Source organism: Oncorhynchus keta, chromosome 15, assembly GCF_023373465.1.
Source record: "Oncorhynchus keta strain PuntledgeMale-10-30-2019 chromosome 15, Oket_V2, whole genome shotgun sequence".
Lineage (NCBI taxonomy): Eukaryota > Metazoa > Chordata > Actinopteri > Salmoniformes > Salmonidae > Oncorhynchus > Oncorhynchus keta.
Window position 1 is genome coordinate 34,700,640 of NC_068435.1, and position 14,691 is coordinate 34,715,330.

Genomic DNA, 14,691 nt, shown 5'->3' on the forward strand with positions numbered 1-14,691 from the left:
ACAAGGAGACCCCCAGCTCCGCTAAGACCATTGACAACTACGTGCCATTTTCAAGGGATTGTTAAATGTTATAAGTATTTGGTTTTAATATCATCACCTATTGAGCATAGTCAGAACTACACATTTCCGATTATTCCATGCAAAACAATTGCGCACATTTAGAGTTATATATGTATTCATTAATTTGTCCTTCACCCATTACATATGATATGCTACGAATTACAATTCGTATTATGTCATGAATTTGCAATAAGTACAATATGTTACTAATTTGCTTAACATGTTAGGTCACGAATTTGCAAAAAGTACATGTTACAAATTTACAAAATGTATGAAATGTTACGAATTCAAGCTAGGTGGATAACGTTAGCTAGCTCGCTAATGTTAGCTAGGGGTTAGGGTTAAGTTTAGGAGTTAGGTTAAAGGGTTAAGGTTAGGGGGAGGGTTAGCTAAAAAGGTTAAGCTTAGGTTTAGGAGAAGGGTTAGCTAAAACGTTTAAGGTTATGGTTAGGAGAAGGGTTAAGGTTAAGGGACAGGTTAGCTAACATGCTAAGTAGTTGCAAAGTAGCTAAAAAAGTAGTAAGTAGTTGAAAAGTTGCTATTGCCAAAGTTGTCTAATAAAAATCTTCTGTCCTCCAGTTGCAATACTCACAACTGAGTTCCAAACTGCTTCTGGAAGCAACATCTTCTGAACTGTTCATCAGGAGCTTCATGAAATGGGTTTCCATGGCCAAGCAGCTGCACACAAGCCTAAGATCACCATGCACAGTGCCAAGCATTGGCTGGAGTGGTGTAAAACTCACCTCCATTGGACTCTTGAATAGTGGAAACGCATTCTCTGGAGTGATGAATCACGCTTCACCATCTGGCAGTCCGAGGGAAGAATCTGGGTTTGGCGGATGGCAGCCAACTATAAAGTTTAGTAGAGAAGGAATAGTGGTCTCTGGCTGTTTCTCATTGTTCGGGCTAGGCTCCTTGGTTTCAGTGAAGGGAAATCTTAACGCTACAGAATACGGTGGCAATCTAGACGATTCTGTGCTTTCAACTTTTCAGTATGACAATGCCCCCGTGCACAAAGCGAGGTCCATACATAAATGGTTTGTCAAGAACGGCAGGGAAGAACTTGACTGGCCTGCACAGAGCCCTGACCTCAACCCCATCGAACACCTTTGGGATGAATTTGAACGCTGACTGCGAGCCAGGCCTAATTGCTCAACATCAGTGCTGACCTCACTAATGATCTTGTGGCTGAATGGAAGCAAGTCCCTGCAGCAATGTTCCAACATCTAGTGGAAAGCCTTCCCAGAAAAGAGGAGGCTGTTATAGCAGCAAACGGGGGACCAACTCCATATTGATGCCCATGATTTTGTAATGTGATGTTCTATGAGCAGGTGTCCACATACACTACATAACCAAAAATATGTAACCAAACTAGACACTAATGTACTTGTCCTCTTGCTCAGTTGTGCACCGGGGCCTCCCACTCCTCTTTCTATTCTGGTTAGAGGCAGTTTGTGCTGTTCTATGAAGGGGGTAGTACATAGCGGTGTACGAGATCTTCAGTTTCTTGGCAATTTCTCGCATGGAATAGCCTTCATTTCTCAGAACAAGAATAGACTGCCGAGTTTCAGAAGAAAGTTATTTGTTCTTGGACATTTTTAACCTGTAATCGAACCCACAAAGGCTGATGCCCCAGATAGTCTAAGGGAGGACAGTTGTATTGCTTCTTTAATCAGAACAACAGTTTTCAGCTGTGCTAACATAATTGCAAAAGGGTTTTCTAATGATCAATTAGCCTTCTAAAATTATAAACTTGGATTAGCTAACACAATGTGCCATTGGAACACAGGAGTGATGGTTGCTGATAATGGGCCTCTGTGTGCCGATGTAGATATTCCTTTAGAAATCAGCAGTTTCAAGCTACAATAGTCATTTAAAACATGAACAATGTCTACACTGTAGTTCTGATCAATTTTATGTTATTTTAATGGACAAAAAAACAAGGAAATTTCTAAGCGACTCCAAACATTTGAACAGTGTTTAATATATATATATATATATATATATATATATACACACACAGTGCCTTCAGAAAGTATTCAGACCCTTTGACTTTTTCCAAATGTAAAAAAACAAGAATCTTCCTAGAGCTGGCCGTCAAGCTAACCTGAGCAATCGGGGGAGAAATTGATGGTGAGCAGGTTTTCATCAAGGATCTCTGTACATTGCTTCGTTCATTTTTCCTCGATCCTGACTCGTCTCCCAGTCCTTGCCGCTGAAAAAAATCCCCACATGATGTTGGCACCAAGAACGTGCAAAGCTGTCGTCAAGGCAAAGGGTGGCTACTTTAAAGAATCTGAAATATAAAATATATTTTTATTTGTTGAGCACTTTTTTGGTTAAAACATGATTTTATATATAAAATCATATATATACACACACACACAGTGGCCAGAATATTAGGTACACCCATCTAGTACCGGGTCGGACCCCCATTTGCCTCCAGAACAGCCTGAATTCTTCAGAGCATGGAAACGTTGCTCATTTGGTATTAAGGGACCTAACGTTTGCCAGGAAAACATTGCCCACACACCGCCACCAGAACTCATGCTGCACATGCCAAACCCTGACTCTGCCATTAGCATGACACAACTGGAACCAGGATTCGTCGGACCAGGCAATGTTTTTCCTCTTCTCAATTGTCCAGTGTTGGTGATTGCGTTCCCACTGGAGACCCTTCTTCTTGTTTTTAGCTGATAGAGGAGTGGAACCCGGTTTGGTCGTCTGCTGCAATAGCTCATCTGTGAAAAGGACTGACGATTTGTGCGTTCCGAGATGCCGTTCCGAGATACCACTGTTGTACTGCACTGTTATTTGCCTGTTTGTGGCCTGCCTGGTAGCTTGCACAATTCTTGCCATTCTCCTTCGACCTCTCATCAACGAGCTGTTTTCGCCAACAGGACTGCCGCTCACTGGATGTTTTTTGTTTGTAGCACCATTCTCGGTAAACACTAGACACTGTCGTGCATGAGATACTGGAACTGGCACGCCTGGCACCTATGATCATACCATGATCAAAGTCGCTTTGGTCACTCTTTTTGCCCATTCTAATGTTCAATGGAACAGGAACTGAATGCCTCAATGCCTGTCTGCCTGATTTATATAGCAAGCCACGGCCACGTGACTCACTGTCTGTAGGAGCATACTATTTTCGTGAACAGAGCGGTTTATCTGATATACTGGGCAGTGTATATCATATGCCTCGGCTGCTTCATTATCATAGTCCTACAAAGAGTGCAACTACATCAGGCTAAAACAGAGGAAATGCATTCAATAAAATAAGTAATAAAACCCCTCGTTTTGCATTTTGAGAACATTTGCATGTTGCATTTTCGACAAAACAAATTGCCCCACCTTGCGCTTTGTATAATTACCCCCTTGAGCTTGTCTATTGCTGGGTTCATGTGCTATTCGGAACTGAACAAAGCAGAAACATCAGACTTGATATTTTGTAGTTATGCACGTGCCGCGTACAACGAATCGGTATGTCGGATATTTCCGAGTTTCCTAGTTCCTACTAGTGTTTGAACGCGGCAAACCCCTCGCTTTCCAAACCAAAACATCTTCGTCGTAAACCCCAAAGATTTTTTACAACTAAACCAAGATACACATATGCCTGTCGTTTCCAATGGAAACAAATGAGTCATAGTGTGCAGAACAAGCCAGGAGGTGGGCAGAGCCAGAGAGATCCTATTGGCGTGTTCTAGCTTTATCTGCATATTTCCGTTGGGGAACGCCTATTCTGAAGTGTTTGTGTGCAGTAACTTAATTCGCCTTTGCACTCCTTCTAAAACAGCGATGTTTTCCCCCAATGGCAAAGTCTACAAAACTTAGTCCACTCTTCATAACATATTATAATTTTGGGAACATAAAACTGTACTGAGATCAAAGGTTTCATGATGATAAAATGTGCAGAATATCGGCCAAAAGCCATCTCGTTCCATGTTCTCCCACTGCACTCGCCAGTGGGCTTCCTCTCACTACCAAATTTGGTAGTGAGAGAAAACACTAAGCGGAAGCTTCACATTTATACATCCAGTGAAATGTCTGTCTCATTGTTTATCTGTGGTAAACTTCCGTCTGCTTGGTGATTGACAATAATGGCGACGCGTTTATACTGAGTTTACTTCTGCGAGCCATTTGACAAAATAAATACATTTGAGACATACATCCAATACATAGGCTAAACGTACCTACGAATGAAATTATTTATCCAACAAAAAGGACGAATCTACACTAGTGGTCTAACGTTAAGTTGTGGAGGTGGCATTCTTGCAGAGGCACAAGCTAGCTAACTAAATAGCTAGCTAATAACGGTATACCATTTCGTGACGATGTTGCTACTTTACACGCTCTTGGGGTGACAATGTCTTGTGCTCTTGGGACGAAAAGCACATGAAAGGGGATACTGAGACATACCAGTTATTTACATAACATTGCAGACGAACAGCTCGTGGAGTGGAAAGTGCGTGCCACTCAACAGCTTACTTTGGTAGCTAATGTTTGGCAGTTGCTTGTTGGCAAAGCTAGCTAGCTAACAGTTAACGTTAGTGAGTTAGCTTGGCTTTGATTTCCAGTACAACGCGTTGTTTTATCAAGCAAGCTAACTAAACCTTTGTTACATTTACACTACGATACATTTGACTAGCAATGTATATTTGCCTTTGCAACTAACTGTTAGCTTGTGTCTGCTATATTGTTCTGGAACTTTACCGCAAGCAGGCTAGCCTAGTTAACGTAACGTGCAAGCTAACAATATATTGCTAAATTGTGTTTTTCTGGACAACAGAACGGTTTTGCTTCTCAAAATTATCCTGCCAAACACAGGTAGTTAGCTAGTTAGCATACCCTGCTAGTTGGCTATATATTTTTTGTGTTACGTTATTTGCGAGACCTTTTCGTAAATGACTACTGGCAGGAATAACCGTGTGATGATGGAAGGAGTTGGTGCGAGAGTGATCCGTGGACCGGATTGGAAATGGGGAAAACAGGATGGTGGAGAGGGACATGTCGGCACGGTCAGGAGTTTCGAAAGTCCGGAAGAAGTGGTTGTTGTCTGGGATAACGGGACTGCGGCCAACTACCGGTGCTCTGGTGCATACGACGTGAGGATATTTGACAGTGCTCCCACAGGTAATGTTGCCCTGCTGGTTTCTGTTAATAATTTGTTTATATTAGCCTATGCATTTGGGTGTTGATGTGTACACGGTTGTTTGGCATACCGCCACGTCACAAGTTATTGCAATGCATCAAGCCTGCTACATGGAGCACGTTGAGTTAGATTGACATCTAGAGAGTTAGACGTGAGGATGACTACTTAAGATATCTTCATCAAAGCAAGCATTGTGATTAACTTCTCCCTCTGAGTGTTTAGACCTAGAGTACTGTATGCTTCCTTTTATTTGTGTTGATGAAGGATGGTACAGCACGAAGATGGCAATTCAACAGGCTCCAGAGTTGCGGGCAGAGGCATCATTGCTTCACACTTGACACCTCCAACATTTACATTTGAGTCATTTAGCAGACACACAGGCTGTAGTGACGCCGCAACACTGCGACGCAGTGCCTTAGACACCTGCGCCACTCGCTAGGCAACCTGCTGCCCAGCAGAAATGTTCCTGACTGCCTTGTTACTACTTCCTCTCAGGTATCAAGCATGACGGTACTATGTGCGACACCTGCCGTCAGCAGCCTATCATCGGTATCCGCTGGAAGTGTGCGGAGTGTACCAACTATGACCTCTGTACCACCTGTTACCACGGAGACAAGCACCACCTGCGACACCGCTTCTACAGGATCACCACCCCTGGCAGCGAGAGGTGAGTACTGTCAGCTGCCCTCTGAAGCTAATGATTACGTTCCAGGTCATCTTCAATGCAGTCTTGTTACTCAGTGTGAGATCTGATTATTACATTTACATTTTACATTTAAGTCATTTAGCAGACGCTCTTATCCAGAGCGACTTACAAATTGGTGCATTCACCTTATGACATCCAGTAGAATAGTCACTTTACAATAGTGCATCTAAATCTTAAAGGGGGGGGGGGGTGAGAAGGATTACTTATCCTATCCTAGGTATTCCTTAAAGAGGTGGGGTTTCAGGTGTCTCCGGAATTATCTATGCAGTGTGACCGCAATGAAGACAACGTGGAACCAATGTGTAGGGATGCTTTGTCAACTCAGCCCCACATCTATGCCAAACTTTATGGTTTAGTAATGATTTAAATTATAATAATTCTAATCTACATCCTTTGGTTGATTTATATTGAGGGACCCACCCATTTTACTCTCTGTTTTGCGGCTTTCTGTTTCTCCCTGGCTGTCTGTCTGTCGCTGACATTTGTGAAGTGGTGCCTGAGCCCAGCCTTCTAGGCAGACTCAACATGTGGCCACCGATCATGGCTCTCTGTTGCCAGGCGACTGCTCAGACTCTATTTCAGAAGCAGCGATGTTGTTGGAGCCTCAGCCAATCAATCCCATGTTACTGTCCATGATTTACAAATGAAAGACAAAGCATAACTGCATAAAATGCCAAATCATAACAACAAACCTGTTTTGAGAATGTTATGGTCAAGGGGCCAGGGTTCCGGTCAAGAAGCACTGTTTCGACTGCTCCTACAGTTCTGCTACATAGAGAAGTCAGATTTGAAAATTCCTAATAAGACACTTTTGTCATCACCTTTTGTGCGCAAAACATGAATGGAATTATTCAAATAATTGTTGCTGAGTCTAATTATTCCCCCATTACTCACAGCTGACAATATTAACATTTTTATATTCATATTCATCTAATGTCTGCCATGTTTTTGGATGATGTTATGAAGTCGTGCAAGTACCACCTGTCGATGTTGGTCCGTATAAACCGGATTGAACCCGTATGAATCGAAGATGAGTAGATTACCTTGAAAACAATGGTCTGACATCTTGGACTCAGTCTCCAGTTCTTATTGAACCTCAATGGTTATGATAGGACAGAAATGTAAAAGTCAGAATTTATTTATTTGACATTTATTTAACTAGGCAAGTCAGTTAAGAAGAAATTCTTATTTACAATGACGTCCTAGGAACAGTGGGTTAACTGCCTTGTTCAGGGGCAGAACAACAGATTTTTAGCTTGTCAGCTCAGGGATATGATCGAGCAACCTTTCGGTTACTGGCCCAACGCTCTAACCACTAGGCTACCTGCCTCCCCCGATAATAAAAGGAGCTGAAAAGTTAGTTTATGAAAACAACAATTATTGTATTTTTGCGGTTTTCAAAATGAACTGACTGAAACGTAATGTGCAGAGAATGCAACCAGGACATGTTACTGCATTATTACATACAGTGGAGATATTTTCTTGCTATAGCAGTCCTTCCAACTGCTTCAAGCCCTTTATTAGATCCAAAGGGACAAACCAAACGCATGGTGAGACCGCTGGCACCCTTTCAACGACCTGTGACTTCGGGTTCCCCTGAGACTGTTAATTGTCCCCATCCCCCCCACAGACACGGCTCTGAACTGAAGACACGATGGACTTTTTTTTGTTATGCCACACTGACTGTCGGCAGTCTGGCTATTTATGAGTCTGTGGGTTCTCTCTTGACCAATTTCCATTTAAAGTGGAACTGACAGCATTTTGTCAACATGAACATTTATAAAAATCTGTTTGTATACACCCCAAGGAAGAAAGACACTTATTTGTTTTTGTTTGAATTTTTAAAAATGTTTTCTGACAAGCGAGTACTTAGATGAGGTAATTTTCATAAATTCATAGAACTTTTGGGAATAACATGGTAAGGCATTTGTAAAAATCCTATAGCTATATGGAGTAGGAAAGCGGCAGTGCGATTGGACAATTAATAGACACTGCGGCAAATAATACCTAATAAAAAAGTTTGTCTTGTTCAGGATCGGAACTTACGCAGACTGGGACGCCATAGCCGACCAGGGCTAAAGTAGGCCTATTTGCAAATAAGCCATTTGCCACACGGGTCTGCCATCATTCACTTTGAACTGGACTGTTTCTTTACAGGCAGTAGCAATCAAATCATATTTTGTTGGTCACATACACATGTTTAGCATATGTTATTGTGGGTGTAGTGAAATGCTTGTGTTTCTAGCTCCAACAGTGCAGTAAGAGCTAACAAGTAATATCTAACAATTTCACAACAATACACACATCTAATGGAATGGAATTAAGAATATATTCATATTTGGACGAACAATGTCAGTGGCATAGACTAAGATACATTAGAATAGAATACAGTATATATTTATGAGATGAGTAATGCAAAATATGTAAACATTAGTGACAAGTTTTCCATATTAAAAGTAGCCATTGATTTCAAGTCTATGTATATAGGCAGCAGCCTCTGTGCTAGTGCTGGCTATTTAACAGTCTGATAGCCTGGAGGTAGAAGCTGTTTTTCAGTCTCTCTGTCCCGGCTTTGATGCACCATTACTGAGTTTGCCTTCTGGATGATGGCTGAGTGAACAGGCAGTGGCTCGGGGGGTTCTTGTCCATAATTATCTTTTTGGCTTTCCTGTGACATCGGGTGCTGAAGGACAGGGTAGGTAGTGTGCCCCCGGTAATGCATTGTGCAGACCGCACCACCCTCTGGAGAGCCCTGCGTTTGCGGGTGGTGCAGTTGCAGTACCAGGTGGTGATACAGCCCGACAGGATGCTCTCAATTGTGCATCTGTAAAAGTTAGTGAGGGTTTTAGGTGTCAAGCCAAATGTCTTCAGCATCATGAGGTTGAAGAGCCGCTGTTGCGCCGCCTTCACCACACTGTCTATGGGGTGGACCATTTCAGTTTGTCAGGGATGTGTACACTGAGGAACTTTAAACTTTCCACCTTCTCCACTGCAGTCCCGTCGATGTGAATAAGGGGTGCTCCCTCTGCTGTTTCCTGAAGTCCACGATCAGCTCCTTTGTTTTGTTGACGTTGAGTGAGAGGTTATTTTCCTGGTACCACACTCCCAGAGCCCTCGCCTACTCCCTGTAGGATGTCTTGTCATTGTTTGTAATCAGGCCTACTACAGTTGTGTTGTCAGCAGACTTGATGATTGAGTTGGAGTCATGGGTGAACAGGCAGTACAGGAGGGGGCTGAGCACAAACCCTTGTGGGGCCCCAGTGTTGAGGGTCAGCGAAGTGAAGGTGTTGTTTCATAGTCAATGAACAGCATTCTGACATAGGTATTCCTCTTGTCCAGATGGGATAGGGCAGTGTGCAGTGCGATGGCGATTGCATTGATCTGTTGATCTATTGAGGTGGTAACCAAATTTAAGTGGGTCTAGCGTGTCAAGTAAGGTACACATGATCCTTAACTAGCCTCTCAAAGCATGTCATGATAACAGAGGTGAGTGCTACGGGGCGATAGTCAGTTTTGTTACCTTTGCTTTCTTGATTACAGGAACAATGGTAGACATCTTGAAGCAAGTGGGGACAGCAGACCCTCATGCTTCAAGCTGTCCACCATTAGAACGCATTCGCCAAAATCCACAAAACATACCTGACTGGATTTCTTCCAATATGTAAATACCACAGGAGTCCTCTTACGTTTGGGAAATCAAAAGTCCTATTGATCAAACAACCATGAAAAGGTAGGCTATCGCTCCCTCAGTTATGCACATAAACAGCATTAAGATCGACAACTAATGCTAGCCAGATGAGCTAAAATCTATCAAGGGAACATTAGATAAACCCTTTCAAACCTTTTCAGCTCGTTGGCCGTCAAAATTGAACTGATAGACGTTGGGGAGAAGTAGCCTGCTCTAGAGGTCGACCGATTATGATTTTTCAACACCGATACAGATTATTGGAGGACAAAAAAAGCTGATACCGATTAATCGGACAAAATTTTTTGAAATAATGACAATTACAACAATACTGAATGAACACTTATTTTAACTTAATATAATACATCAATAACATCAATTTAGCCTCAAATAAATAATGGAACCTCTTCAATTTGGTTTAAATAATGCAAAAACAAAGTGTTGGAGAAAGAAAGTAAAGGTGCAATATATGCTCAGAACATGAGAACATATGAAAGCTGGTGGTTCCTTTTAACATGAGTCTTCAATATTCCCAGGTGAGAAGTTTTAGGTTGTAGTTATTATAGGAATTATAGGACTATTTCTCTCTATACCATTTGTATTTCATTAACCTTTGACTATTGGATGTTCTTATAGGCACTTTAGTATTGCCAGTGTAACAGTATAGCTTCCGTTCCTCTCCTCGCTCCTACCTGGGCTCGAACCAGGAACACAACGACAACAGCCACCCTCAAAGCAGCGTTACCCATGCAGAGCAAGGGGAAGAACTACTCCAAGTCTCAGAGCGAGTGACGTTTGAAACGCTATTAGTGCTAACTACCTAGCCATTTCACATCACATCGGTTACACCAGCCTAATCTCGGGAGTTGATAGGCTTGAAGTCATAAACATCAGAGCGGCTGGCAAAATGCACAAAAGTGCTGTTTGAATGAATGCTTATGAGCCTGCTGGTGCCTACCATCGCTCAGTCAGACTGCTATATCAAATCATAGACTTAATTATAACATAATAACACACAGAAATGCGACCCGTAGGTCATTGATATGGTCGAATCTGGAAACAATCATCTCGAAAACAAGACGTTTATTCTTTCAGTGAAATACGGATCCGTTCTGTATTTTATCTAACGGGTGGCATCCATCAGTCTAAATATTCCTGTTACGTTGTACAACCTTCAATGTTATGTCATAATTACGTAGAATTCTGGCAAATTAGTTCGCAATGAGCCAGGCGGCCCAAACTGTTGCATATACCCTGACTCTGCGTGCAATGAACGCAAGAGAAGTGACACAATTTCACCTGGTTAATATTGCCTGCTAACCTGGATTTCTTTTAGCTAAATATGCATGTTTAAAAATATATACTTCTTTGTATTGATTTTAAGAAAGGCATTGGTGTTTACTGTTAGGTACACGTTGGAGCAACGACAGTCCTTTTTTGCGAATGCGCACTGCATCTATTATATGCAACGCAGGACACGCTAGATAAACTAGTAATATCATCAACCATGTGTAGTTATAACTAGTGATTATGATTGATTAAGTTTAATGCTAGCTAGCAACTTACCTTGACTTCTTACTGCATTCGCGTAACAGGCGGGGACTAGTTAACCGTAAGGTTGCAAGATTGAATCCTTTAGCTGACTGAGGTAAAAAAATCTGTCGTTCTGCCCCTGAACAAGGCAGTTAACCCACCGTTCCTAGGCCGTCATTGAAAATAAGAATGTGTTCTTAACTGACTTGCCTAGTTAAATAAAGGTGTAAAAAAAAAAAAAAATCCTGTTATGAAAACTTGAAATCGGCCATTCCGATTTAATCGGTCGACCTCTAGCCTGCTCATCCTCCTGCTGCTTGCTTGCCAATGCATGCTTGTCTAAACCCACGTTTTGACAACTGAATGTGTACTTCCCTGCCCGCCCATTTTATCGATGCCAAATGCATTTGATTGGCAACTAAGAGAGACGCTAACTGTGGATAAGTCGTTCAAATTCACAATAGCTCGCTAGCATAGCAATTCGCATTTCTTGCTAGCTAACCAAATGACACCTGCATCTCTAGCTGTAGCCACCAAAAAAACTATATGAGTGAAAAAGTTGGTCACTCAACAACTCCAGTTTCATGACATCCTCCCAACAGCTAGCGGGCCATATTGGGAAAAACCACAACTAATTTGCGGGCCAAATATAGCCTATTTGATTTGACCAAAAAATTGCTACTTTATAGTGTGTACTTATGTACATATGGGTGCTGTATATAGCATTTGAACATATTAAAACAAAAGGGATAAATACTTTTTGTTAAGCCATAAACTCTTTGTCTTTGCTGCTACGCTTGCAGATCTGCATAATATGCCGTGACCCTAATAACTCCAAAGAACAAAAACGAAGCAATATGTTGTAACTTAAAACATGTTTTTCATTTTTGTTGCACTACATGGATCACCGGTGCGGTTAATGCAGCACTGGTGTATGGTGCGCTCAAAATGTCTTGTAGTTGAGTAGCCAGCCTAGGCTACTGCTCAAATGTTCCTGTAATAGGCCTAAATTTTTCTGGATACACATGGTTCTTTGGATGGTTTGCAGGTTTTGTTTTTTGGTTATTCATTGTCAAGCTTTAAAAACCGAAGCCAGACTGCAACAGTTTAGTAGGCTAGTTAGGACTCTGGCATGTGTCTGTACCGCTGCGCACTGTAAACGGGACACACAAAAGCAACGCAATTGAAGTTCAATTCACAGATGCAAGTGCATCAGACTGTAATTTCATAAAGTAGATGACTCAACTGTTCACTCATTTATACTTTTGTGTCCTATTCGCCCCGTGGGCCTTGTTTGACATGTGCGCTAGTCTAATTGCCACGTTATGACGGACTTGTCATCATTGCCCTTGCTAGATGGATTGTGCTGACATCCTTAGTTACAGTTGTCAGTTTTTATTTTACATTTTCATATTGAGTATTTGAAACTTGAACAGTGCATCCCGAATGGGTGGAGTCAGCAAACAATGTACCAGGCCAGCTGTGATTTACAACTTGATAGCTACCAAGAAATGTATTGGTAAATTATGAGTCATGCATTGAACTGCATCCATCTATTCTGCCAACAATGCCTTACACTAAGTCATGGAATTTTGAGTAAAATATAATCTATTATAAAGTTGGGTTTGAAGCATAAATGGATGCGTGCCTCATCGGTCAAGTAATACCAATGCTACGGAGCAGACAATTTCATGATGCATACTTTCCCAAATATATACCTGTGAAACTATTCACACCCCTTGACTTTTTCCATGTTTTGTTACTTCACAGCCTTATTCTAAATTTTTAAATTGTTGTTTTTTCTCATCAATCTACACACAGTGCCCAAAATGTTTTTTTTTTTGCTAATTTATTAATAATATAAAACTGAAATAAAACATGTACATAAGTATTCAGACCCTTTACTCAGTACTTTGTTGAATTACTAGCGATTACAGCATTGAGTCTTCTTGGGCATGTCGCTCCAAGCTTGGCACACCTGTATTTATGGAGTTTCTCCCATTCTTCTCTGCAGATCCTCTCATGCTCTGTCAGGTTAGATGGGGAGTGTTGCTTCACAGTTATTTTCAGGTCTCTCCAGAGATGTTCGATCGGGTTCAAGTCCGGGCCTGGCTGGGCCACTCAAGGCATTCAGAGACTTGTCCCGAAGCCAATCCTGCGTTGTCTTGGCTGTGTGATTAGGGCCATTGTCCTGTTGGAATGTGAACCTTCGCCTCAGGTCCTGAGCGCTCTGGAGCAGGTTTCTATCAAGGATCTCTCTGTACTTTGCTCTGTTCGTCTTTGCCTCGATCCTGACTAGTCTCCCAGTCCCTGCTGCTGAAAAACATACCCACAGCATGATGCTGCCACCACCATGCTTCACCGTAGGGATGGAGCCAGGTTTCCTCCAGACATGACGCTTGACCGTCGGGTTCTTGGTCACCTCCCTGACCAAGACCCTTCTCCCCTGATTGCTCAGTTAGACTGGGCGGCCAGCTCTAGGAAGAGTCTTGGTTGTTCCAAACCTGTTCCATTTAAGAATGATGTAGGCCATTGTGTTCTTGGGAATCTTCAATGCTGCAGAGATCTTTTGGCAGCCTTGCCCAGGTCTGTGCCTTGACACAATCCTGTATCGGAGCTCTACAGACAATTCCTTCAACCATATGGCTTGGTTTTTGCTCTGATGTACACTGTCAACTGTGGGACATTAACTAAATTTTGAGTCTCATACCAATGGGTCTGAATACTTATGTAAATAGTAAATAAGGTATTGTTTTTTTATATGTATGTATATGTGTGTGTGTGTGTGTGTGTGTGTGTGTATATATATATGTGTATATATGCAAACATTTCTAAAAAACTGTTTTCACTTTGTCATTATGGGGTATTGTGTGTAGATTGCTGAGGATTTGCTTTTATATAATCCATTTTAGAATAATGCTGGAACATAACAAAATGTGGAATAAATCAATGTGTCTAGTCTAGGCACTGTTATAGGCTATTCATTATGTTTGTTTACTCTCAATAGACAGTGTGCAAGGCTTAACCCAGGATGACCCAGAGTCTGAAAGATGCATGCCAGCAACTAGTAAATAAAACAAGCCAAATCCTATTTGTTATTTTGAAGCGCTGGAATATCCAGGTCCAAGACAAGGTTTCTTGAAATGTGATTATTTGCTGATACCCAAATAGAGGTTTGACACAAGTAATTGCGCAATGTTTTTGAACCAGATGCCCTCAATCTTTTTAACTTCTTAGGGCTGAAATCCCATTAACGGGATCGATATGACAACAGCCAGTGAAAGTGCAGGACGCCAAATTCAAAACAACAAATCTAGTAATTAAAATTCCTCAAACCTACAAGTATCTTATACCATTTTAAAGGTAATCTTGTTGTTAATCCCACCACAGTGCTTTACAGCGAAAGCACCACAAACAATTATGTTAGGTCAGAGCCAAGCCACGGAAACACAGCCATTTTTCCAGCCAAAGAGAGGTGTCACAAAAAGCAGAAATGGTGAGTTATGTTCAGTAGTTCCAAAAACATCTGGTGATTTTGCAGAGAGCCACATCAAT

The 14,691-nt window shown here is 41.7% G+C and overlaps 1 protein-coding gene across 5 annotated transcripts in view; it reads left to right on the top strand.

Moving 5' to 3' along the window:
* Positions 1-4,132: 4,132 nt before the first annotated feature.
* Positions 4,133-14,691, top strand: part of LOC118395229 (E3 ubiquitin-protein ligase mib1) — a 95,291-nt gene continuing 84,732 nt past the window's right edge. For 3 of the 5 annotated variants that reach the window (XM_052463920.1, XM_052463921.1, XM_052463924.1), the window contains exons 1-2: positions 4,133-5,193; positions 5,708-5,879. In XM_052463920.1, the coding sequence (XP_052319880.1) occupies positions 4,965-5,193; positions 5,708-5,879 (401 nt within the window). In that variant the 5' untranslated portion in view covers positions 4,133-4,964. The remainder of the gene's footprint in view (positions 5,194-5,707; positions 5,880-14,691) is intronic. The other 2 variants (XM_052463922.1, XM_052463923.1) reach the window with 2 other exon arrangements.